At 50.8% G+C, this 25,310-nt stretch overlaps 3 protein-coding genes across 7 annotated transcripts in view; 2 read left to right on the top strand and 1 right to left on the bottom strand.

Annotated features, from left to right (window-relative positions):
* arhgap36 (Rho GTPase activating protein 36) overlaps window positions 1-9,536 on the top strand; it is an 18,692-nt gene extending 9,156 nt beyond the window's left edge. For 2 of the 4 annotated variants that reach the window (XM_037479928.2, XM_037479930.2), the window contains exons 2-12: window positions 509-665; window positions 2,751-2,819; window positions 4,198-4,523; window positions 5,398-5,623; window positions 6,652-6,707; window positions 7,068-7,218; window positions 7,316-7,464; window positions 7,769-7,927; window positions 8,033-8,121; window positions 8,189-8,385; window positions 8,993-9,536. In XM_037479928.2, the coding sequence (XP_037335825.2) occupies window positions 509-665; window positions 2,751-2,819; window positions 4,198-4,523; window positions 5,398-5,623; window positions 6,652-6,707; window positions 7,068-7,218; window positions 7,316-7,464; window positions 7,769-7,927; window positions 8,033-8,121; window positions 8,189-8,385; window positions 8,993-9,249 (1,836 nt within the window). In that variant the 3' untranslated portion in view covers window positions 9,250-9,536. Of the gene's footprint in view, window positions 1-332; window positions 378-508; window positions 666-2,750; window positions 2,820-4,197; window positions 4,524-5,397; window positions 5,624-6,651; window positions 6,708-7,067; window positions 7,219-7,315; window positions 7,465-7,768; window positions 7,928-8,032; window positions 8,122-8,188; window positions 8,386-8,992 lie in introns of those variants that run through there. The other 2 variants (XM_037479931.2, XM_037479929.2) reach the window with 2 other exon arrangements.
* usp12b (ubiquitin specific peptidase 12b) lies at window positions 9,441-17,582 on the bottom strand. Its single transcript, XM_037480017.2, has 10 exons — window positions 17,411-17,582; window positions 15,478-15,558; window positions 15,294-15,377; window positions 14,947-15,076; window positions 14,455-14,723; window positions 13,938-14,014; window positions 13,685-13,768; window positions 13,406-13,603; window positions 13,228-13,306; window positions 9,441-12,356 (listed from the first exon to the last, which is right to left on the bottom strand). The coding sequence occupies exons 1-10, from the start codon at window positions 17,456-17,458 to the stop codon at window positions 12,255-12,257; spliced, it is 1,152 nt and encodes a 383-aa protein (XP_037335914.2). The 5' UTR covers window positions 17,459-17,582; the 3' UTR covers window positions 9,441-12,254.
* Window positions 17,583-18,584: 1,002 nt separating this feature from the next.
* rasl11a (RAS-like, family 11, member A) lies at window positions 18,585-24,499 on the top strand. 2 transcript variants are annotated; one of them, XM_037480103.2, is made up of 8 exons: window positions 18,585-19,130; window positions 20,364-20,420; window positions 20,517-20,599; window positions 22,320-22,360; window positions 22,439-22,578; window positions 22,666-22,741; window positions 23,319-23,395; window positions 23,852-24,499. In XM_037480103.2, exons 1-8 carry the CDS (start codon window positions 18,971-18,973, stop codon window positions 23,881-23,883), a joined length of 666 nt encoding a protein of 221 aa, XP_037336000.2. In that variant the 5' UTR covers window positions 18,585-18,970; the 3' UTR covers window positions 23,884-24,499. The 2 variants fall into 2 exon arrangements, with proteins under 2 accessions (XP_037336000.2, XP_037336001.1); XM_037480104.2 differs by having other exon boundaries at window positions 18,586-19,130; window positions 22,439-22,568.
* Window positions 24,500-25,310: the final 811 nt, after the last annotated feature.

Below are 25,310 nucleotides of genomic sequence, written 5' to 3'. Positions count from 1 at the left end.
AGTCAAAGTGGATGAAGGGAAGGAAGGGATAAAAAGGACAAAGACATGGGAAAGGGATGAAAGTGAATGGTGTAACTAACCCAATTTGTACGTATTAATGAATGTTTTGCTTTTGTAACATGTTCTCCTTTGATTTCCTTTTTTGCATTAGATGCTTTTATTTTGAAGGCGGTGCTCGGGTTAGTAACGGAAGTCAAAGTGGTGCGCGCGAAGACCGCAAAAAGGGGCAAAAGTTTGTGAGATTTGAATGAATAAATTGTACAACCATCAGTGAGACATCGGACCATCGGGAGGGGGGGACATGAGGAAGTAACGGACGGAGGTGGGGGGGGGGGGAGGAGATACCGGAAGGAAGGAAGGAAGGAAGGAAGGAAAAGGTGAAGGAAAAGAACGTAGGAGTTCTCCGCTGGATGACGTTGAACGTGACGGCGGTTTTTCCCGCGTTAACAGTCGTCTCGCGCTGTCTCCCCCCCCCCCCCGACCCCCCCCCCGACCCCCCCCCCTGCAGGGCGAACTCGCGTGGGCCACCATGCTGGGTCAGAGCGTGCGGCTGCAGCCGGTTCCGATCCAGAGCCTGTCGGAGCTGGAGCGGGCCCGCCTACAGGAAGTGGCGCTGTACCACCTGGAGCAGAGGGACCTGGACTTCAGGATCAGCATCCCGAGAGGTACCGAACCGTCCCCTCAGTGCTGGAGGAGGAGGGTTAGCTTAGCTTAGCATAAAGACATCTGGCCTGGGTCTGTTTAAACAACTTGTTGAAAATATCTGAATTATTTTAGTTTCAACCAGAAGGAAAAAAACAAATAAGCAACTTGCTATAGATAAGAGCCATTTTAAGCCATTATAAACCATTACCTTTACGTATTTAGAACATTAGAGACTTTCCTGTAGCTTGGCGTCCTCTAGGGAGCCATGACCAGAGACTCTGAGGGTCTGACACCCCCCCCAGGAACAGGAGGCGGTCGGATTGATTTAAAGGTGCCTAAAAGTCGGGATCATTTATTAGAAAGCAGCAAACACAACGTTGTTGTTGTTGTTCCAGACCTGGGGGGCTCCAGGAAGCCTCTCCGCTCTCTCCCTTCAATCTCAGCCTGCTGAAGACACTCTCATTGGTTGGCTTTATGCGTGGTGCGGCGGCTCTGGCTCGGTTACGCAATAAGGGTGAATAAACAACATAAAGGCTACAAGGTTACCGTAGCAACAGCCACAACAAGAACAGGCCTCTTAAAGTCGACCCGCCTGTGTCATCATAATACGATGCTCCAGACTTTAATTCTAGCTGATGCTTGAATGCACTCTTGTAATAATATGTGATAATAGAACAATGTTGTTTTTGCTGGCTCAGCATCTTTGTTTCCCCCCGTGGGACCTTGTGCATCAACACCTTTTGTTCACAATGGGATCGGATCGGGGAATAAAAGCCGACGTGGTCCCTGGACATCCTGTGAGACTCTTCCACATCTTTAGGGATGAACGTAAAGCTTCTCCCCATCTGGTCAGGGTCCAGTTACACGCTGAGGTTCATGGGAAAAGCCCCGCGAGTGGCCTCCTGTGACCTGGTGGACACCTCCTCATGGCCTTGTGTGTCCCTCTGAGGAGGTAAAGCTGTGTGAACTGTGTCCTGGGTTGTGCGGCGCTGGGGGGGGGGGGGGGGGGGGGTTGTGTGGCTCCACTTTGTTGATCATCAAAGTGAAACCTAACGTGTGGCATGATGAACGTCTCACTGTGCATCACGCCATCACGCAACAGGAGGACAAACGCACACATGCTGAGGGATCAGCCCGAGCTGGAGGCGGCGTGTGTGCAGGGGGGGCCAGCGGGGGGGGGGCGTGTGCCTTGGAAATGAACTTTAATTTCCTGCAGTCATGGGAATTTGACCCTTTTTTTCCCACTCACTGTTTTAGCTTCTTTGTGCTTCTGATCTGGAGGGAACGAAAGCAAAGCCAGTCCCAAACATTCAGCCCGCCGGGCCCTAAAAGGGAAAAAGACCTCGACCACGTTTAGTGGTTTCAAAACATCGGTGTGAGAAACCTAAACAGTGGCAAAGCACCTCGAGGAGGAGCAGGAGGAGGAGCAGAAGGAGAAAAAACCCTCCCGCCATTTAGAGCAGTGATGTGATTACTAAATGATGCATCACACACTACGGCTTATTGCTGGAAAACAACATTCTCCTGTATTCTTATACAGAAGGAGGAGAGGGAGGGAGGAGGTGAGGGAGGGAGGGAGGAGAGGGAGGGAGGAGGTGAGAGAGGGAGGGAGGAGGAGAGGGAGGGAGGAGGTGAGGGAGGGAGGGAGGGAGGAGGTGAGGGAGAGAGGGAGGAGGGGAGGGAGGAGGAGAGGGAGGAGGAGAGGGAGGGAGGAGGTGAGAGAGGGAGGGAGGAGGTGAGGGAGGAGGAGGTGAGAGAGGGAGGGAGGAGGTGAGGGAGGGAGGGAGGAGGTGAGGGAGGAGGAGGTGAGAGAGGGAGGGAGGAGGTGAGGGAGGAGGAGAGGGAGGGAGGGAGGAGGTGAGGGAGGAGGAGGTGAGAGAGGGAGGGAGGAGGTGAGGGAGGAGGAGAGGGAGGGAAGCCGATGTTTGTTCTCGAGGGGAAGAAGCGATGACAGACGGCTGAAGTTATTTTTACGGTCGATGAAAGACAAATGAACTTCCATTGTTTGTGTTGCCGTCGTCATGGAAACCTCCCTGAAGGCCGCGTGGTCTCCAGCGCTCACACGGCCTTCAGTAACCATCTCATTCTCCTCCTGGTTCTCACAGAAACACACAAACGGCGAAAGTCCCTCCGCAGGAAGTTTGACTCCTTCTCGAAGGAAAAGAGAGAGCGAGGTGAGTTCACATGTGCCCCCCCCCCTCCCCTCCCCCCCCCCCCCCCCCCAACGACACTGAGGCCACTGTAAATATCACCGTCAGACACGGCGTCCCAAGCGGCTCCTCGCAGGCTGCAAATAGCTTATGAGCTTCCTCCTCCTTCACTAAGCTTCACTTAACAATGTGACTGAAACCTCACAAAGAGATGTTCTCTGCTCTCAGGTGATTATTGCACGAGGCACAACACACACACACACACACACACACACACACACACACACACACACACACACACACACACACACACACACACACACACACACACACACACCTAAATCCCGCCTCCAGCCTCTTACACAGTGGGACTTATCTGAAGCTGACCCGGTCCAATCAAAACACGGAACATCGGGCCCCTGGCGGCGCTCCCGCAAACTCTGCTGCCGCAACGCTGCTGGGGTCGTGACCCCGCTGCCCTCAGGGGTCGTGACCCCGTGGCCCTCAGGCCGGGTTGACGAGTCATGACTGTGGTTTTCAGGTGACTTGGTTTAACCGGAGTCACTAGTGTTTGTCTGTGTGCTGTTTGCTTCTCTTTAATCCTCCTGATGCAACGCGTTGGTTTCACTAAACAAAGCAGCCCCCCCCACACACACACACACACACGTGCTCTGTGTTTGAGGCGGCGGGGGTTGGATGCTGCACATGTTGTTGATGGGTTCATGAAACTGTTGATTTAATAACTGTAATCCCAGAAGACTTCAGCCCTGGGGAGGGACACAGATTTCACCCTCACTAGTCATCAGACGCATGCAGGGGGGGGGGGGGGGGGCTTTTATCAATCGTAGAGATACAAACTCAGAAGAACAAGAACCAAGAAAGTACCATTTTCAGACGCTCACTTCCTGAAACGATTGAAGAACCAACGGCGTTAATCCGCTGCTCTCAGCTCACCTACTGGGGCTCTGTGCCAGGTAACCGCCCGGTCATGTGACCGCCAGTGGATCCTCTGGATCAACCTTTGGGTCCACAATGTGTTTAAGCTCCAGGGTTTTTAGTTTCTCTCCAACGAGCAAACAGCAGACGTGATATTTAACGATGTTTAATGAAGCCAAACGATCGATGGTTGACCTTTAAAGAAAGAAACTTTAACAAAAGACCTCCAGTCCACCCAGATGTGACTCCTCCATGAAGCAGCTGGAGGCCTGAGGGATGCAGCTCAGATCCTCAGGGAGGGTTATGTCAGACGTGCGATGGGTTCAAATCCCTTTAAAGCTGCGTACGTTGATGCTTTTGCAACATTTGCATCATTACATCAAAGGTCGCTCCAAAATATCACTAAAGACCATTTGGCCTCAAATGACACTCCCCTTTTTCTCCTGTCCTCTTCCCGTCCAATCAGAATCGGCCCCCCAGGCGTTCGGCATCCCGCTGTCCCAGGTCATCGCCAACGACCGCGCCCACAAGCTGCGGCAGGACGCCCTGAAGGAGAGCCGCCGCGACTGCCTGGACCTGGAGGCCAGCGTGCTGCTCTTCCGGGCCGAGAAGAGGCAGCTCTTCAACGGGAGCAGGCCGCCGGGCTCCTCCTCCTCCTCCTCCGGCACGGCGGCGGGGGCCGGGGGGGGGCCCGGCTCGCCGTGCGCCAACTCCGTGGCGCCGGCGCCGTTTTTGGAGACGGCGCTCAAACCGCTGTCGTTTCTGGACAACGCGGGGCGGGGACAGAGGAGGGTGAGTGGGGGGGGGGGAAATCAGCCCCCGTGTGGGGGGGAAAGGATCCTCTGCATCGTGTGGAGTAAACAAGTCAGGAGGAAACAATGTGGCTCCTTTAACAGCTTTTATCTTCATTTTTCATTATGCAACACAGATTTATGTAACACAGTAACTTCGTACTACATGCTACATTGTTATTGTTTAATGTGTCCTTTACAATGTGTCGGACTGTTGGTTTATATTAATAATCTGAAAAGCATTTTAAACTTTGCAAAAAGAAAACCCACTTTAGATTTAAGCCTCTAACAGCGAAGTCCTCTCAGTGTAAATATTTGTATTAATACAGACTCACAAAAGGGATTTAAAGGGACGGCAGCAGCTGTTTACACGTCTGACAACACACACACACTCACACACAGACACACACACACACACACACACACACACAGACACAGACACACACAGACACAGAGGCACGCACATGCACACACACACACAGACGCACACACACACACGCACACACACACACAGACGCACATGCACACACACACACACACACACACAAGTGTGTGTGTGTGTGTCCTCTTCTTCCTGTCGGAGACGTTCGCCCCGTCAGAGTAAAGGTTGAACTTGGTGTCTGCAGCCTGATGGATGGAGGACTTTGTCTCTCTGTCCCTCACGACACAAGACACCATTAAATCTGTGTGGATTTAACATGTTTGGATATGAATGTGTTGAATTACTTTTTACTCACGTCATGATTTCATATCAGCAGCTTGTTGTTTGTAGCTTTTCTTCTTTTGATTATTTATTTTATGAGATGATTTGCTCAGCGGGACTTTTCAAAGTAAAAGTCTTACCTTCAAAGTAAAGGACAACGTGTCTCTCGCAGGGCGGGCTGTCCGTGGACTCCATCTCCGACCTGGTGGAGAGTCAGTCTCGCCTGCTGGAGGCGCTGCAGCTCTCTCACCCGGCCGAGCTGGAGCTGATGAGGTCGCCGGGCGGAGGAGGCGGAGTCACGTCTGAGGGGCGGACCCAGACCAAGCTGAGCCTCAACCCCATCTACAAGCAGGTGCCCCAGGTGCTGGAGAGGTGCTGCAGCCACATCGAGACCCACGGTGAGACGTCCCCCGTGTCCTTTAACCAGAGCCACTGGACGTCCCCCACGTCCTTTAACCAGAGCCACTGGACGTCCCCCGCGTCCTTTATCCAGAGCCACTGGACGTCCCCCGCGTCCTTTATCCAGAGCCACTGGACGTCCCCCACGCCCTTTATCCAGAGCCACTGGACGTCCCCCACGCCCTTTATCCAGAGCCACTGGACGTCCCCCACGTCCTTTATCCAGAGTCACTGGACGTCCCCCACGTCCTTTAACCAGAGCCACTGGACGTCCCCCGCGTCCTTTATCCAGAGCCACTGGACGTCCCCCGCGTCCTTTATCCAGAGCCACTGGGCGTCCCCCGCCTCCTTTATCCAGAGCCACTGGACGTCCCCCGCGTCCTTTATCCAGAGCCACTGGGCGTCCCCCGCCTCCTTTATCCAGAGCCACTGGACGTCCCCCGCGTCCTTTATCCAGAGCCACTGGACGTCCCCCGCGTCCTTTATCCAGAGCCACTGGACGTCCCCCGCGTCCTTTATCCAGAGCCACTGGGCGTCCCCCGCCTCCTTTATCCAGAGCCACTGGACGTCCCCCGCGTCCTTTATCCAGAGCCACTGGACGTCCCCCGCGTCCTTTATCCAGAGCCACTGGACGTCCCCCGCGTCCTTTATCCAGAGCCACTGGACGTCCCCCGCGTCCTTTATCCAGAGCCACTGGACGTCCCCCGCCTCCTTTATCCAGAGCCACTGGACGTCCCCCGCGTCCTTTATCCAGAGCCACTGGACGTCCCCCGCGTCCTTTATCCAGAGCCACTGGACGTCCCCCGCGTCCTTTATCCAGAGCCACTGGACGTCCCCCGCGTCCTTTATCCAGAGCCACTGGACGTCCCCCGCGTCCTTTATCCAGAGCCACTGGACGTCCCCCGCGTCCTTTATCCAGAGCCACTGGACGTCCCCCGCGTCCTTTATCCAGAGCCACTGGACGTCCCCCGCGTCCTTTATCCAGAGCCACTGGTTCTGGTTGTAATTGTCCATTTTGTGTCCCCAGGTCTTCAGACGGTGGGGATTTTCCGGGTTGGCAGCTCGAAGAAGAGGGTGAAACAGGTGAGGTGATTTACTGACCTTTATCCGATTAGAAATAGTTAAAAAAGCATGAGAAAATATCTATGAATACTGTAGAATGTACTCTTTAAATCAAATAAACTCTTTTGTAAGGTTCTAAACGTTGTGAAGGTTCCACTAGTTTAAAGTATGTGACCAATAATAATAACAAGATGAAAGGGTGAATCTTCCCGACTCGTGTTTCCTGTCCGATTGGAACATGAGAATAATCTTCAAGGGAAACGCTGATGTGTGACATCCTGTTTTGGAGAACTCGTGTCCATCGGCGGGGGGGGGGGGGCAGGGGGTTGACCCCTGCGTGTGTTTGTCTTTGCTTCACGTGGGACACGTCTGTCCCCACAGCTGCTGGAGGACTTTGACAGGGGGGTGGACGTGCAGCTGGACGAGGAGCACAGCGTCCACGACGTGGCGGCGCTGCTCAAAGAATTCCTCCGAGACATCCCGGACCCGCTGCTGCCCCTGGAGCTGTACCCGGCCTTCCTGCACGCCAACTGTGAGCAGACACACACACAGACACACACACACACACACGCACACGCACTGAGGCCCTGACTGAAACAGGCTGTAACCCCCCCCCCCCCCCCCTGCAGCGCTGAAGGGAGCGGACCAGCTTCAGTACCTGCAGCACCTCCTCTACCTGCTGCCCCCCTGCAACTGCGACACGCTGCTGCGCCTCCTCCACCTGCTGCACACGGTGCAGAGCTACGCCCAGGACAGCGTGGGCACCGACGACCAGGAGGTAGAGACCCCCCCCCGGCGCCCCCTGGTGGACGGGCAGGACGCCTCTGGGCCGCGGTGTCTTACCTTGTGTCCTTGTGTTCTTCTTTAGTCCTTGTGGTGTCTTCTTGTTGGTCTTCTTCAGGTCATTTTGTATCTTTTTGGTGAATTCAGTGTGTACTTGGTGTCTTTTTTTGGTAGTTTTAGTGCCTTTTTAAACATTTCAGTTTTTCCCTCTCTGGTCTTTTGTTGCATCCGATGGCTGCAGGTTTAGAACTAATAAGTTAACAAACAGAGCCAAACCCAACCTCCGCTCCGTCCTGCAGATCCCCGGGAACAAGATGACGGCCGCCAACCTGGCGGTGATCTTTGGGCCCAACCTGCTGCAGAGGGAGAGGGGGGGGGACGGCATGGGCATCGAGGACAGTGCGGCCATCATCGGCGTGACGCTGCTGCTGGTGCAGAACCACAGGAGGCTCTTCATGGTACCACTCGACCCCTCGACTTGAAGTTCTTCGTAGAATCACTTTGTACGAATGTTTAAAGCGTTCATTGACACCCCCCCCCCCCCCCCCCTCCCCGCCCCCCAGGTCTCAGCCGAGCTGCAGCAGGAGGTGCTGATGAGTCTGATCCAGACGGACCCGGACATCATCGACTACCTGCTGCGGAGGAAGCTCAGGTAACCGTGGCAACCACAGGGCGTCACGTGCCTCTTTCAGATGCTACACGCTGTTTTATCCCGGCAGCAGTCATGTGACGGCGGAGGGCGGCGGGGAGTCGGGGGGGCGGCGGGACACGGGGGCCTCCCTGGACTCCGTGGGGGCCTCGAGTGGGAGTTTGTCCCCCCTGGAGCTCCAGTCCGACGGCAACAGCCTGACCAGCGAGGTCTTCCTCAACGTCCTCAAACTGAACCAGAGCAGGAAGCGGCAGGACACCAGATACGGTACGCTATGCACACGCTACGCACACGCTATGCACACGCTATGCACACGCTGTGCACACGGTACGCACACGCTATGCACACGCTACGCAAAAGCTACGCACACGCTGTGCACACGCTGTGCACACGCTACGCACACGCTGTGCACACGCTGTGCACACGCTGTGCACACGCTATGCACACGCTATGCACACGCTGTGCACACGCTACGCACACGCTGTGCACACGCTACGCACACGCTATGCACGTATGGAGATATAATTGTACCACCAATACTCCTAAAATGCTGATGCTATAATCCCTCAGTACACTTTAGCATCTTCAAAATAAAATGCATGTTGAACTAGGGGGTAAATCGCCATCTGGTGGTGAGCTATGGCCACAGCATCCACCACTATTAACAGGAAGTCCTTTCACAATAAGAGAATTGTCCTTTTTCAAGAGTTCAGGCTGAGCAACAAGAGGAAATAAAAGATGGAACATGATTGATCTGTAGTCTTTTTTCCTTTTATTGGTTTCTACAGCTTTTAGTGTGAAATCTTGAAATGGATGTTTTCATTCAGACACAGAGAAGCTGCTGACACCATGTTTTGCTCTTTGCCCCCCCCAGGTGAGCCCCCTTCAGGTAAATCCATCCGCCACATGCGTCAGTTCCACTCCCACCACAACCTGCTGAGCCTGTCCCAGCCGCCCCCCCCCTCCGCCCCCCGCAGGGGGCTCGGCAGCTGCTCTGGTCTGAGCGGGTCCACGGACAGCGGCGTGTGGGTGAGGCAGCCCCCCCACGAGGAGGCCGCCAAACTGGCACCGGCCTCCAACTTCTGGGACTTCTTCACCGGGAAAGGGTCGAGCTCGGAGACGATGGTGTGATGGAGGAGGGGGGGGGGGGGGGGTCCAGATGTTAGTTAACATCGTGACACGGCAGCACGACAGGCGGGACCCCCAGGCTCTGATGGAGCTGCAGGAGACTCACCAAAGACTTTGTGGTGATTCACGTCGGAACAAAACGTTGCAAGAAAGAGATTAAATATTGCAGTATTCATTGAGATGTACTTCATGACCCCCCCCCCCCCCGAGTAGGACCCCCTCCCTGTGTGTAGCTGCATGGACTCTAACACTTTAACACCGTCTTTGCTTCTTGAGCTGCATTAACTGTAAATATCTCCGATCGAGTCCTGAGACGAATAAACACACATTACAGCCCCAGCGTTTATTTCTACGTGTACTTCCTGAGCTTCGTTGTCATGGAAACCCATTCAAATAAATCACTATAAAGTGCCCCTCTTTCTGGACCACGTGGCGTGTAGATAATCCCCGTCCTCTCATGTCCTCACGTCCTCTGCAGTGAGCACATTCTCAGGTGGAGACGACTGGAATCTGTAATAAATCACCAAAGCATCCAGATGTTCAGCAGCTGCAACACGCCGACGAAAAGATGAATTAGGATTAAAACCAAGTGCTTCCAGATGGAGGATGAGCTGCTCGTTAAGTGTAACGCGCGGCAGGTCGTTGGTTCCTCTCCTTTCAATCAAGTATTCAAATACTTAACGTATCTTTTATCAACATTTTAACGTTTAGTTGATCTGAAAACAATAAAATGAACTCAGACGAGATGTTTCCATTTTAAAAAGCACTGATTTATTTGGGTCCAGATACTTCTCATTAGAACCAGTCCTCCTGGTACTTCATGTGCTAGTATTCAGACAGCAGCCTGGGGGGGGGGGGCATAATATGTATACATGTACATATATACACACACAGACTTCTGTGTCTGAGGGCAGCGGCAAAATAAAAAAGAAAGAAGTAGAAACTCCACGATGGAGCATTTAACACAAACTAATAAAAGTATAAATAACTTCTCTGGGTCCACGAGGCTGATGTCTCTCACACAACAGTTTAAAAAAGGTTAAGTATCGTTAGTGACACATTCCATTGAAAACATTTACATTCCTGGGGAGTCCGAGAAGGAAGGAGGACACGTCTCCAGAGGACACGTCTCCGGAGGACACGTCTCCAGAGGACACAACGGCTACGACTGTTGAAGGAAAAATCCACCTGAGCTTTGATATCACATCATTTCTGCTTCTGTAATAAACCTTCATGGAGGCTTCCTGCAGCGGATCTTCTCGTCCTGCTTTACGTGAACCAAAGACAAAGGAAACAAGGCTCCCCGAGTTTCAGAGTTAAAGTGCTTTTTGAGTTCATATTCATTATTTTTACGTTTTATGTAGTTTAGTTTTACTCTTGTCCAAAAATAAGATGTTTCCAGATGTCCACCTGATTGGTTTAAGAATGAACGATGACTCACGGTAACAGTAAAATAAACTGGTGGATCTTTCCTTTAACAGCAACACACAGGTTTAGTCAGTCACTTTCTGCACAGTAGTTTCCTTCAGAGGAAACTTATCATAAAGAAATCAGTCAGTACATAGGAGGTCATTCCCTTTAGGGGTGTTTGTTTTAAGTGACCCTGTGCGCCAGGCGGGTGGGGCTTGTTGCTTTTTGAGCACCAGGCGTATTGATTCTTCAACACAATAAAAAGTATTTTGAGGCATAACTTCCAAAGCAAGCAAATATTTATATTCCAATAATATCTGTATTTATGTACACGTCGAGATTTCTCAATCTCCCAATATCCAAAGAGCAGGAAAATCAGTGAATTATATCAAAAACAAGTGAGACGTTTAATATTAATTAATATTTAAAATATTTAAATTAAATTGTTTCAACACTTTTTCAAAGTTGTCCATGAAACTGCACTTCATTGTCAGATTAGAAGCAGCTACACCCCCCCCCCCCCCCCCCCACATCTGGAGACTTTGATCCCCGAAACGGCCGAATGGGAAACTTAAATCTTTTACAGGATTCCACAGATTCTGTTGGCAGCTGCATTATAAACCTGTAAAAGATGGAAGCGGATCAAACCCCCCCCAAAAAACATTAGTGTCGACTTTGAGCTGAAGCTGCTCCCCTTCTGTGCCCAGAAACAGCTAACATGCTGTTAGCTAACTAGCTATTAGCTAACATGCTATTAGCTTCTTTGCTAATTAGCTAACATGCTAACGAGCTATTAGCTGGTCGGCGGACGTTTCTTTGAACAGAAGAAACAGGAGAGTTTATGTATCTGCAACGTTTGTTCTTGGTCATCAAAATGAAAGGAATTTAAAAAGGTAAAGAGTTTAAAAGTGTCGCCTCGGTAGAAAAAGGAGCAGCTCCAGATCTTCTAAACGTATCCGACCTCCAGGAAGGAGGTGGAGAGGTGGAGCAGCAGCAGCTTTTACTTCACATTTCAAGTCAGAAAACACTGGAATCGGACCACGAGGCCTCTGAGGGGACAGGGTGCGCTCGCTTGTTGACGGGGGACCGCCCGGAGGGGAGGAGCCTCGCCAGCTTGGAGCAATAGAAACAACTATATTTGGTTTGTTTGTGCGTTAAAACGAGGAGAATCAATCAGAGGCTGTCGCATCGAACCCGTCAAACACTCACAGGTCAGATGTTAAAGGAAATATATAGAAAATATATATTGCCTGATTAAAACACATTTATCTGAGATCAGAGATTCCAACGCTCCTCTGAGGCTGAAATCATCCTCCGGTTTGAATATGACGGACCAAGGGGGGGGGGGGGGGGGGGCTGCATGTGTTAGCTTGTGTTAGCGGAAGGCTAACTTAGCACAGCATTTTACACACACAAAAGAAAAAAAGGCTAAAGAGAACTGTGATGGTTACCGTGACGACCACGTGTCATCCGGCTGGTTGCTCTGCGTCGTCCCAGAACAGCCTCAGCTGCCCCCCCCCCGGCCCCCATTCTTTTTAAGGGGCTTTCTGGAGGAGGCGATAGGTCCCAATCCAGGAGGCTAATGCGTTGGTGGGGGCTCAGTCTCTGGACTGGTAGAACAGGATGTAGCCCGACTCAGAGTTCTTGGAAATGTCCGACGTGAGCCCGTAGAACTCCTCGATCGCCTGCGCGTCGATTTTCTACCGGAAGAGAAGATCAGAAGGTTTGGACGTTAGAGGCGGTGCAGGAGGTCCACACCTGGAACCTGAGGCCGTTAGCTTAGCATAGCGACGTCTCTGTCCCGTTGTCTGCCAGGTGTCGAGTTCATAGCGCAGAGCGTTGAGTTCTAAAACTATTAGCTTCCTTTAGCTTAGCATGCTCAGAGCCTCCACCTTGGGGGGCTTCTACGAAGAAGGCTTCCAGGGAAATGATTCCATCTAAGAGCGAGTGTGTTTACAGGAAGCAGGGCGCTAGAGAAGCTTCTCCTCCAGCTGGAAGGACCAAAGGAAAGGAGACAAGGAGACGAACGAGAGACAAGTAGGAACAGAAAGTGAAATCTCCTCAAATCAGGACTTTTGTTCCTTCTGCTTTGCAAACTCAGCGGAATCTCAGTCAGTCTCTGGACCAGATGCCCCCCCCCCCGCTGCTGTGGTGATTTATTTTACTGGTCTGTAACTAAGAATAATTCACTGGGATAATGATGACAAAGAGCATTGGCATTTGGTAGAAAGACGTCAAATGTATATAAATACTTAAATAATCACAGCTGATTGTTAACAGAAACCTTCAGTCGGCTAAAAAAGCACAAATGGAACATTTCACTTTGAAATGAGACGTTTGTTCCAAAAAGACCTCAATTTCCTCTGAACGAGAACAAAATAATGGGAATCATTAGGGAAATAAAGGAAAGTCAGCCAAGGCTTCTACAGAGCACTTTGTGTTTAAAGATCAAACCGAGCAGCTAACTTTAAAGGATTTGTTTGTTAAATAACTCTATGTCCACATTATTAAGTGATAAAGTCCTTGGTGGCGTTTGGGCAGAATAAAGCTGAATAGGAGGGTCTCTCCTACCTCCACGATGTCGTCATCAAACAGCAGCCAGAAGCCGTGGCTCTTCACGATGGTGATGTAGTGTCCTCGGTTGGGGCCGCTGCAAAGGGGGAGGAGCCACGAGAGGCACGGCGTGAACGTTTAACACAACGCGAAGCACCCGATAGCACGACAGCAAGCGTCAAAGCGAAGAACCCACCTGCCGCAGTGGACCACCACGGCCACCAGGTCGTACATGCGGTCGGGGTTGGTGGCGTCCCCGGACGTGTTGAAGAGGCGGAGCTCCAGGGGGAAGACCACGCGGTAGGACAGCTTGGTGTAGCGGTGCAGCTGGTCCATGTACTTGAAGCGCTTCAGGTGGAGGGCGAGGATCATCGGCAGCTTCTTCACCCTCATCCTGAGCAGAGCACAGGGAAACCCTCTCAGTGGCTTTCTGGGGAGACGCGTCGTCATGGCAACGCTCTAACCAATAGCTCACCTCTTCTGGGCTTCCTGTTTGCTGCGACACTGCTCACAGTAGTATTTATATTCACTGCATAGCGTCTCCGTGTTGCTGAAGCCCCTGTTACACACACACACACACACACACACACACACACACACACACACACACACACACACACACACACACACACACACACACACACACACACACACACACACACACACACACACAGGTTAAGGCACAGGGGGGCCCTGGTGAGGGATCAAAGCTCCTTCAGTGAACTTACCTGAGACAGTGTGTGATGGAGGTGTTCTGCTCCACGTCCACGGAGAGGTCCAGGAAGTCCTCGTCTTTGCTGCTCACCTGCAGCACACGAGGACGTCACTCAAGGAGCCGCCAGCGACGTCAAAGAAGTGACACTTAACGGGGGAATTGTTTCTCTTATCCTTCACGTCCAGGTAAAAGAGCTCCTTCCTCTTGGGGGGCATTGTTTGGGTCTCCTCATAAAGGAACCAGGGGGGCTCTTAGAAGTCACTTATGTATCAGGACTTCATTTGATGACAGTATTCAGAAGCAACTCGGTACCAGCACGAAAAACATGCCTCAATAAGTCTACAAACTTTCAGAATTTTATTGTTCTAACGAGTCCAAAGAACCTTTACATTTTTGAACATTAAACTGTGGTTTGTTTGTTTGTTTGTCTGCTTACAGCGAACAAACAAACAAACAACCCAAGTCCTTGTTGAAGTTGACTTTGTTATGTATGTACATGTTGATTTTTGGAATATGATCATGTGACTCACGGCTTCGCAGTTGAGGCACCGCGTCTCGTTGGTCAGCGTCCCTTGGAAGATCTCGTGGACCCAAGTCTGCTGCGTCTCCTTCCCTCCTTCCCCCTCTCCTCCTCCTCCTCCCTCACTCGCCCCCCCCGTGCCCCCCCCTCCGTTCTGCAGCAGCTTCCCGTTCTGCTGGCGCTCCTGGCTCTTCTCCTCCTGCAGCAGGTCGGCGATGGTGTTCAGGAGGTAGTTGAGGAACTCGTGGGCGTCCTGCTGCATGTAGTTGTCAAACAGCTCTGAGGTGGACCAAGAAGGAGGAGGAGGAGGAGGAGAGGGAAGTAGACGACATGAGTCGAGGACTTTTATATTTCCTCCGCTGTGAGACTTCTCACCCCCCCCCCCAGTGATCAGCTGGTGAAAAGAACATCAACACCTGCTGCTGGATGGACGCTCTTCCTCAGAAAAACACAGGAAGTCCCGCCTTCTTCCCCCCCGTGACGACACCGCCGCCATATTCACCGTTTTCTTTTCTCAGCCGGGAGATGAACTTCTTGGGGGGGATGACCCCCACCTTCTTCTTCTGCGTGGCGATGCTGTTGAACAGGTCCGACAGGCAGGTGAGGAGGGACTCCTTCCGCCGCGGCTGCACCTGAGAGAGCAGGAGCAGGAGGAGGAGGAGGAGGAGGAGGAGGTGTGCTGTTACCGTTCTGTGGAGTAAAGAGCCTCAACCTTGAATGTTAATCTAATCTGAGGGAGTGATGACACACACACACACACACCGCATCTTTTTATGACTCGTCAGCACACAGACGAGGTCACAAAGAACTGTTTATTAAGAGCAGAAGCTGCCCCCCCCCCCCACTCACCTTGTACGCCAGCACCTTCTCCCTGAACGGCCGACAGAAGTAGAGCGCCTGCAGCACCGAGTTGCAGTAGCAGGTGTTGCCAAACTGGAGGAGGAAGAGAGGCGGAGTCAGAGTGACGAAGGGGAGGGGCTCTGGGTACCTGCGTGTTAGCGCTGAAGCTAACGCCGCGGCGAGCCTCACTTACGTTGACCAATCCGAAGTAGTGTTCGTTAACAGGAAACTGTTCCGGTCCAATCTCCTTTTCCAAGGCAGAGGCATTGGCGCCCTGAGGAAGAGGAGGAGGAGGGAGAGGAAGGTTAAAGCCTTTCCTTTGCACACGTATCCGTGGCAACGGCTGGTTAGTCGGCGCGTTTCCTGCTAGTTGTTGACTTCCTGCTGTCCAGCGTCTGTTTGCTGCTTCGTCTCCTCGCTTCCTGTTGACTCGTTTGAACACATTTCAGGACTTTTACACGAATTAAAAGGCATGAATGTGTGGAATGTGTCTTTTATCAGCGTCATACGGATTGATCAAAAGATGTCGAGCAGATAAAAACAATATTTGATACTATTTAAAATATTCATTATTTAATCAGAAGCTTTTTTTCTGAAATGATACATCACTTTAACTTCGGCAAATTCATTCATTCAAGGTTTTTTAGATTTATATTTATAAAAAGGATTTTTCGATTATTAGAAACTAAAGAGTTTATATATCAGTCAGGGCTGACTGAGTCCTTACTCATCATCATCATCATCACACTGCAGTCCGTGTAGAGCCAACAAGAGGAGAGCGGACGAGGCCTTATTTACCCAACAACACCACCATGTGATGACATCACAGCGCCGCAAACAAAGCCGCGGCGACGTCCCCGATGGGGGGAGGTGACACGGAGAGGAAGGCAGCCCCCCCCCCCCCCCTCTGGACCGCCGTTGGTCCAACGTGGGCTGTAAGACGTGGTTATGAGGGTCCGGGGGAAAGTATTTAACCGGAAATTCACTTTTTTGTACATTTAACCGGATTAGCCGCACAAAAAGTCGTCAATCAGTGGAACATCTGCAGAGTTGTGATGACTGAAGGCTCCAGGAGAGAAACCACACACAGTCTACACTCAGAAACAGCACCGTACGATCCGATTAACACGCGTACAACATGCAAAAAGAGAAGCAGACAAGAGGTCGTCCAACCTGCTCAAACGTGACAAATACGCAAAAGAAACGCTGAATCTTTTATTTTAAATGGGGACTCATTTCATAGAAGAATTGTTGCCGTCTTCAGCGACTTGACCTTTGTAACCTTGACCTCTCAGGCCGTGTTTACAAACATCTACCAGCTGACAGTGCCTTTGAGCAAAGCAGACAATGACCTCTGACCCCTGAAAAGCATCACAGTGGCATGTTATTGAAGCATCGTACAGCACTAGTGCTGATGATTGATTCACTGAACCAGGATCCAACCCTGACCATCTATGAGGGAACAGGTTCCACTGTTGACGCTTTAAACGACTTTCACACGTCACGTGTTTGCTGACTCTGCACCGCGTCCGTCCCGGTGAGGCGTTCACGGGTCATCCCATGACAGGAAATGCTGAAACTCTCCCAGCAAACACAGATTAAAACAGATAAGAGCAACGTCACCCGGATGTGGGGCTTAAATAAACCGACCGCAGCTGCTCTTTTAGCAGCAGCAGCTATTTGCAAATAAAAGCAGCTGCTGCAAAGAATGACACACATTATTTTGTTTCACATGTTTGGGGAAACACAACTATTGTCCCAGGTCCAAAGGAGCCACGGGGGGCTGGCGTTAAGCTAGCGGGCTAATGCTAGCTAGTTTCCGCCCGTTGGTCATCCTTCTCGCGTAAACAAACTACAAGCTTTGAACTGTCACAGAAGCGTCGTGTACACTTAATAAAACCCGGTTGTCAAACTAAAGCGGACTCCCCGCAGGGCCGGAGGGGCTACCTGTTAACAGGATACAACTTTCTAGAAACCCCCGTGTGTGTTGTTATTATCATCACGTTGAACTGTGGTTGTTAGCAAACAAGCTAGCACAGCCGCTAGCTATTAGCTGCCTGGGCTTAACTGGACCGGGTCGCAGCGCGCCCAACGCCGTCATGTAAAGCCCAATGTCGGCCTCTTACCATCGTACAAATCGAGGCGATCTTTCGGACTGTCATCAGTATTTCCATCCGTAAGCCGCCATGTTGGACCGAACCCCCGATGTGGAAATGATCAGAGCCGATGCGGCTGCAGAGTTCCGGGGGAGCGCCGTGTGCCTTGTGCCCCTCTGCCCTGGTGCTGAGCGCATCACACTTCCGCTCTGATGTTTCAAAATAATACGCAGGAACAAAAAATACATTTAATAAATGCACTTTTTCCCCGCTCATCTAAATCCTATTTGAATTTTTTAAACTGTCAGTTAGCTCTTCCTTCAATAATATACAACAGTTACTAAAGGTAGTAGAGTAAATAGAACACTATTTCTTATGGAAGGTAATGTAGTATACTTCTGCATAGAAAATCACCTCAACATGGAGCCTAAGCCGGCTCGTGATATCATTTAATACCTTCTGATTCTCCTGATAATGTGCAGAACTACTCGTATGGAGGACATATGTGTTATCTTATTTTGAATGTGAACCACGTGGCTTCCGGTCCTCTCGAAGAGGGAGTGTCGCCGAGGCTGAAATCTGAAGCAGTTTGGGGCGCTCGGTTGTGGTACAGGGGCTAGAATCTGTGGGCGGTGCTATAATCCAAACGTAGGTCTCACGCCAAACTTTGTCTCTGGGCCAAGATATAATCTTTTATATAACAGCATAGCGCACAGATTTAGTCATTTTAATTCAAGGAGGTTACTTTTAAGCATATTTGGAAACTGATCATTTTTCAATTTTACTTCATATTTTATGCAGAATTTACATGTTGAGTCGTATTCATTTAAGGAACTTGTTTTTTTTACCTTTTAGACTCTCGTTTCCCATTTTCCTTAAAATGTTTGAACTATGACAAAAAAGAATAATTTTCTGCTTTTTATTAAACCAAAGATCCTTATTTGTGTCGCATGAATAACACTGAACCAGATTCATCGCACAAATTCCAAATGAATGAACTCAGATTAATTGATCGATTAAGCAAACTTTTATTAAATCATTTTGATTTGTTTATTTATTGTTTTAACGGCGGCGCTTGAACCTCAATGATGTTTGAGTGTAGAATGGAAAGAAGAGCTCAATGCAGTCTGTTCTCATGGGAACATTGGAGGGGATGGATCAGAACCCCCCCCCCCCAGCTCCTCCCTCCCCACGGTCAGTCGGAGCTGCAATCGGTGCGGACCGGACCACTTCTTTTGGGACGTTGCGCGTGGAGGAGACTGGACCTCGGTGCGGTGGTCCTGCGGTGGTTGTGCGGGGGTCTTGCGGTGGTCCTGCGGTGGTCCTGGTGTCCCGGTGAAGGCGTCCCGGTGCTGAAGGAAAACTGGGAAAATATCGGGGACTTTTCACAGCTTTGACAGAGAGGAAACACCTACTTTTTTCAGCATAATAAACCAAGAGGAAAGTCCAGACAGCTCTCTCCACGCTGTGCGGGGATCTTATGGGAATACTGGAGTGATTTTTCCTCTGCCCCCCCCCCCTCCCTCGTCCCTCCCTCCCGTTATCTTCCCACGTAGAGCAGGAGCTGATCCGGGGCCAGCGGGCAGCTCGATGCGGCTTTCTGGTGACCCTGCGCCGGCCACCATGAGCAGCGGCGGCGGGTCCGGTAACTTCCTGCTGGTGCCCATCCCGGAGTACCCGCTGCTGGACTGCGTGCCCAACAAGACGGTGAAGATCGTGGTGCTCGGGGCCAGCAACGTCGGGAAAACCGGTAGGGAGGACCGGGGGGGGGGGACGTGGGGGCTCAGGTCGCTCATCTGCATGCAACCGGATGAGGGGGGGGGGGGGGGGGTTGGTTGTTTTATTATTTTTATCTCGAAGTAATTTAATCTCGATGGACAGCCTTGTGTGGATTAAAAAACGCAATTCAATAATTGAATAAGTAACCAGTAATAACGGATCAAGCCCTTCATTGCTCAGCTTTGTTGTTGTTGTAAAATATATCGATGATATATTTGTGCGCTAGAGGAGGAAAATATAAAGAAAGTAGGGAAAAGGTTTGGAATAAATAACCAAATCTCAACAACAGGGGGCGACCTTTTACAAAACCTTACGCCTTTTTATGTTTTATTGGTTTTTTATTATAATCAGAAATGGAAGGAGTATTCATTTCAGTAGTTCAACCTGTGGCTCATATCCCATAAAAATCATTTTATGTTCAATCCTAATTCTAAAAATAACAAGTTGTACTACGTAGAAGGTACAACGCTTCCTTTTTTCAAAAATCAAAGAGCATAACTTGTGTCACTTTAGATTTCTAAAACTGTTGATCCTGTTGAGGGTTTTAAGAATGAACTCATTCCTGTAAATATATATATAAATATAGTTTTACTAATTCTACTGAACCTCAAGAAACTATTCAAGGAAATCGGCATAAACCAACCAGAAACCAGGGCTTTTGGTCCCTGGAGTCACAGGAAACCGCCCTGGTGATGTCACAGTGATGTCATCGGGGTTCAGAGGCGATTAAATGACTCTCCTGTCGTACGGTGGAGATGCAGAAGGAAGGTAAAAATCATCCAACACAAACGGGGAACAAATCAAAAAGAAAACTCCCTCCACTAGGAATGAGCAGGGTTTAGATAGAGATGCACGAGACATCATTCACCGATCAAAAGATGAGACGGGGCGGGTTGTCACACATCACATTCGGGCTCAATCGTTTCCTTCTTCTGGGCCTGTTGGTTCGGCTCATCTCTCTGCCGCAGAGCTTTTCAAATCCTGAAAATGTGCCACAGAGAAGGAGACATTCCAGCAACACCTGCAACCGTTTAAGGGTTGAGAAGGTCAGCAGGTGGCAGCCGGGTGGTCCCATCTGCTGCCGCTTGTTTCTTTTTGAAAGCATGAGAACCTCGAGGGTCCAGAACCAGGTTTTTACGTCCAACGAAACGACGGTTTAGAAACCAACGCTCCTGAGCTCGTCCTTGTCGTGTCTCTTTTTCAGCTCTGATTGTCAGGTTTCTGACCAAGAGGTTCATCGGCGACTACGAGGCAAACACCGGTGAGTCCCTCAAAGCGAGCTGTAGAAGCCCCCCCCCCCGGCGCCGTTGATCCGTACCGTCCAGCCATTCATCCCGTCCCCTTTCATTCTCCCCAGGAGCGCTCTACTCCAGAAAGGTCGCGCTGGAAGGGGAGGAAGTGTCGCTTCAGATCCAGGATACTCCCTGCGTGGCTCTCCAGGTGAAGCCCGTCACCTCCCAGAGGAGAAGATGTGCAGAGTGTAACATTATCTCAACTAACGTTGTGAATGTACCGAAACCGTCGGAATTATTTAGAGACTCCAAAAAGCTGAGCTCTTCATTGTGCTCAAGACCTTCATTCACTAAATGAACATCATGCTGCATTGAAGAAGACTTGAAACTAGAGACTGAGACCATAAACTCATGTTTACAATGTTTACTGAGGGAATAAATCAAGAGAGAAGTAGAGTCATTTCCTCATAGACGTCTATGGGAGCAGAGGAGTCGCCCCCTGCTGGTCACTACACAGAAGTAGAGTCATTTCCTCATAGACGTCTATGGGAGCAGAGGAGTCGCCCCCTGCTGGTCACTACACAGAAGTAGAGTCATTTCCTCATAGACGTCTATGGGAGCAGAGGAGTCGCCCCCTGCTGGTCACTACACAGAAGTAGAGTCATTTCCTCATAGACGTCTATGGGAGCAGAGGAGTCGCCCCCTGCTGGTCACTACACAGAAGTAGAGTCATTTCCTCATAGACGTCTATGGGAGCAGAGGAGTCGCCCCCTGCTGGTCACTACACAGAAGTAGAGTCATTTCCTCATAGACGTCTATGGGAGCAGAGGAGTCGCCCCCTGCTGGTCACTACACAGAAGTAGAGTCATTTCCTCATAGACGTCTATGGGAGCAGAGGAGTCGCCCCCTGCTGGTCACTACACAGAAGTAGAGTCATTTCCTCATAGACATCTATGGGAGCAGAGGAGTCGCCCCCTGCTGGTCACTACACAGAAGTAGAGTCATTTCCTCATAGACGTCTATGGGAGCAGAGGAGTCGCCCCCTGCTGGTCACTACACAGAAGTAGAGTCATTTCCTCATAGACGTCTATGGGAGCAGAGGAGTCGCCCCCTGCTGGTCACTACACAGAAGTAGAGTCATTTCCTCATAGACGCTCAAAAAGTTCTGTTAGAAGTTGAACTCATCAAAGACGTCTTTTCCTTTTTTTAAATGTTTTATCTCCAAAGCAATTTCAGGAATGAGTTTGAAGTGAGAGGAAGTGGCCGTATCTCCCCGAGGTTAATGAGCGCAACGTGCTGCCCCCCCCCCCCCCGCTGCACACCCTCTGTTTACAGAGAAGAGAACCAGACATCGGGGCATCTGGAGGGGGTGTGGGGGGGGCTGAAGTGAACTGAATGTGTTGTCTCTCCCGGTCGTTGTGAGGGAAGTGCGATTGTCCCTCTTCCCCCCCGACTGAGGAGGGGGGGACACGGACCACCAGCTGGTCCTTGTCCATAAACACCCATTTGTCTTTTTTAGTTGCTAGTTTTAGTTGACTCACTTTAAGCTGCTCTGCCCCCCCCACAAATTTTAAGCATCTAAAACAAATGAGTTGAGATGTGAAAAGAGGTGGAAGGAATCTGGGCTTCTTTTATTCAAATGATGGACGGACTCCGGAAGGGTTTAAAATAGGAAACCACTTCAAGATAATGTGATAAGTGCTTCAACTATGACACAGAAACCTCCTCCATGATATAAAGTCAGCAAAGTGGGGGGGGGGGGGGTTGAGTATCTTCATGTTGTAGTTTGTCAATGTGAAGCTAATTTACACTAATATTACTGGCTGTGTGAAAGCCATTGACGTGCATTGAGTAGCAGGAGATGTTGGATTTGTTCACCTCTTCATCCCTCCATAACTCACGCTGACCCCCCCCGGTTGCCCCCCCAGGACGACGCCGAGGGCCTGCACTGCCAGGAGCAGATCAACAGGTCAGCTCCTTTCCCCTCTGTGCACGGTGAGTCCAGGCGTGGAGGCGGCGCCCCGTAACTGTCCCGCTGGGCCCGCAGGTCGATCTACTGGGCCGACGGCTACGTGCTGGTTTACTCCATCACCGACCTGCACAGCTACCGCACCATCCAGCCGCTGTACCAGCACGTCAGGCGCATCCACCCCTCCGGGAACATCCCCGTCATCCTGGTGAACCCGCGTGAGGCGCAGAGACTGACGCTGACCCCGACCCCCCCCCCTCCCCCCGCCCGGCTAATCCCGGCCTGTAATCTGTAATCCGCTGCAGGTGGGAAACAAGAGCGACCTGCTGAGGGCCCGGCAGGTGCCGGCGGAGGAGGGCGAGGCGCTCGCGGCTACGCTAGGTGGGGCTTCTTCACCTCCTTCCACCCTCCTCCTCCTCCTCCTCCTCCTCCTCCTCTTATACTACCGACCTCTTTGCTCCCCTTTGTTCTTCTGCAGCGTCACATGTGTGAACCTTTAAGTGATCGTTACATTTCTGTCGGTTAGTAGAATTTTGTTACAAAATAACACAACGGTAATTAATACATTTCTTAATAGAGATTTAACAATCTTTGACTACTTTACTTTTTATTCTTGATGTACATTTGAGTTCTTTTTACCTCGTTACTGCTACTTTGATCTTGATTCTCCTTCAGTTTGACCTCCAAATTAAACATTTTACACTCTTGAAGGCCTTGAAAACCTGAAAATGACACATTCATGATGTGATGAAGTTCTCAGGCCTCCGAACGTCAGAAACCTCACGAGAGAACGGCATGTGAAACCCTTTCAATAGGCTCCACACACACACACACACACACACACACACACACACACACTCACACTCACACACTCACACACTCACACACACACACACACACACTCACACACACACACACACGTGCTAGTGTTATCTGACGGATGAACCTGTGTCCTCAGGAGGATCTTACTTCGAGGCCTCGGCCAGAGAGAACCACGAGGGAGTCCACGCCACCTTCCTCCACCTCTGTCAGGAGGTGGGACCTCCTTTTTTTCCCGCTCCTCCCAGTTAACGAGGAGGAGCGGATTCGCCTCCAATCCAGCAAACCTCTGAGCCATGTTCCCTTCCTGTGGGAATTAATGGTGCACAGGCTATTTGCAGCTGGTATCAAAATACCAGGCTTGTGTTCCTGGTCCCACAGAGGTCTCTGTGTCCTTATTGGTCCCATCGGTGTATTTGTTTTAGTGGGGGAACAAAAGGAGTAGTTTTTTATCTCAGATGTTCCCAGACCGTAGTTGTGCTTCTCCTCTTAGTTCTCTCCTTTTGGTTTTCTGGGGTCAAAGCATCAAAGATCCAGATGTTTCCCTGGTGACTCGTGGAGACCAAAGCGGAGCTGGAATAGTCTTACGTGTTCGTGGTCGATGCGTCTGATCGAGTTTGATCGGTGACATCGGGACTTTAGCCTGTTGATGAGATGGACTCTTTGTTCCAGGTGGTCCGGGCGCTGGGGGGGGGCAACGGTGAGAAGCGCAGAGGAGGCCTCCACCTGGCCCGACCCAAGTCCCCCAACATGCAGGAGCTGAAGAGGAGGTTCAGACAGGTCCTCTCCTCCAAGGTCAAGTCGTCCACCGCCCTCTGACCCTGTGACGGCCACCGAGGACTTCGAGGCCCGAGAGCAGTCCGGAGGCGTCCTCAGGAGACAGGGACAGAGGACAGAGACAATCTGAGCCGTCCTCTGGGGTCCACGTGACCCCTGGGGTCCACGTGACCTCTGGGGAACGGATCACCAGTCCAGGGAGCGCTCGGCGACCCGACGTCGCTCTGCACGGATTGAGGATGAAAAGCTGACCCAAGAAGCATCAAACGTGGTTTGAGTTTCTTCTCCGTGGAAACGACGCGGACACAAAGTCTCCTCTTTGCTGAAGAAAGAAGTCTGAACCCAAACAGGAAACGACCCTGAAGGCTTTTCCAACCAGACGCTGAGATTACATCCAAATATGGATCATTTTTATCACGTTTTTAATTAGAAAATACACAATTACTTTTAAAATAAAAATACAAATGATCTTGATTATATAATTGTGATGATTATTGAATGTATTATGCTTTTTGGAAAAATACATTTTGTTACTAAATGATGTCCTTTGAGATCTTTTCTTCTGAATTTGTTTCAGCGTCACGAGCTTCCAGAAATATTTGTCTGTGTTTTAACGTCTGAAAGCTCATTTATGAAGTAAATAGATCGGTCTTTACGGAGAGGTGGGATCCATTCATCTTCAACGAGGTCAAGGAGCTGAAGTTATGTTTCTTTTAAACCTCCAGCTTCGCTCCACGGACGAGCCCGTAACCGTGGCAACGTAAACCTTTCCACCATCGCTCAGCCGGCGCCGGCGGCTCCAGGTGCGAAAGCGCCTTTGTTTTCCAACGCGCACAATTAGTGTTTCAAACAAGCCGAGATTTGTGGGCGAGCCAGAGTGTGTGTGTGTGCTTGTGTGTGTGTGTGTGTGTGTGTGTGTGTGCTTGTGTGTGTGTGTGTGTGTGTGTGTGTGTGTGCTTGTGTGTGTGTGTGTGTGTGTGTGTGTGCTTGTGTGTGTGTGTGTGCTTGTGTGTGTGTGTGTGTGTGTGTGTGTGTGTGTGTGTGTGCTTGTGTGTGTGTGTGTGTGTGTGTGTGTGTGTGTGTGTGTGTGTGTTGGGCTGTTCTCACGACCTCTCCGCACACACAGAATTCCTGAGCATTTGGAGTTTCCCTCTCTGCCGCTCCGACCTTTTGACATTTTTGTCCGCTGACCTTTGACCCCCCCGGGCGCCCCATTAAAAAGCGGCGGTGCTCCGCACACGGTCCGGGAGGAAGAAAGCTCGAGGATTAAGTCGCCCTGCGTGTCGTTTTAGTGCAGAAACCAGTCTGATGTCCTCTTGCATCTAAGCTCCTCCCACATGGCGCTCCCTGCGGA

The sequence above is a fragment of the Pungitius pungitius genome, chromosome 1, assembly GCF_949316345.1.
Source record: "Pungitius pungitius chromosome 1, fPunPun2.1, whole genome shotgun sequence".
In the NCBI taxonomy this organism is placed as follows: Eukaryota; Metazoa; Chordata; class Actinopteri; order Perciformes; family Gasterosteidae; genus Pungitius; species Pungitius pungitius.
The sequence above is the reverse complement of the archived record's forward strand: the minus strand, read 5'-3'. Positions and strand labels throughout refer to the sequence as shown.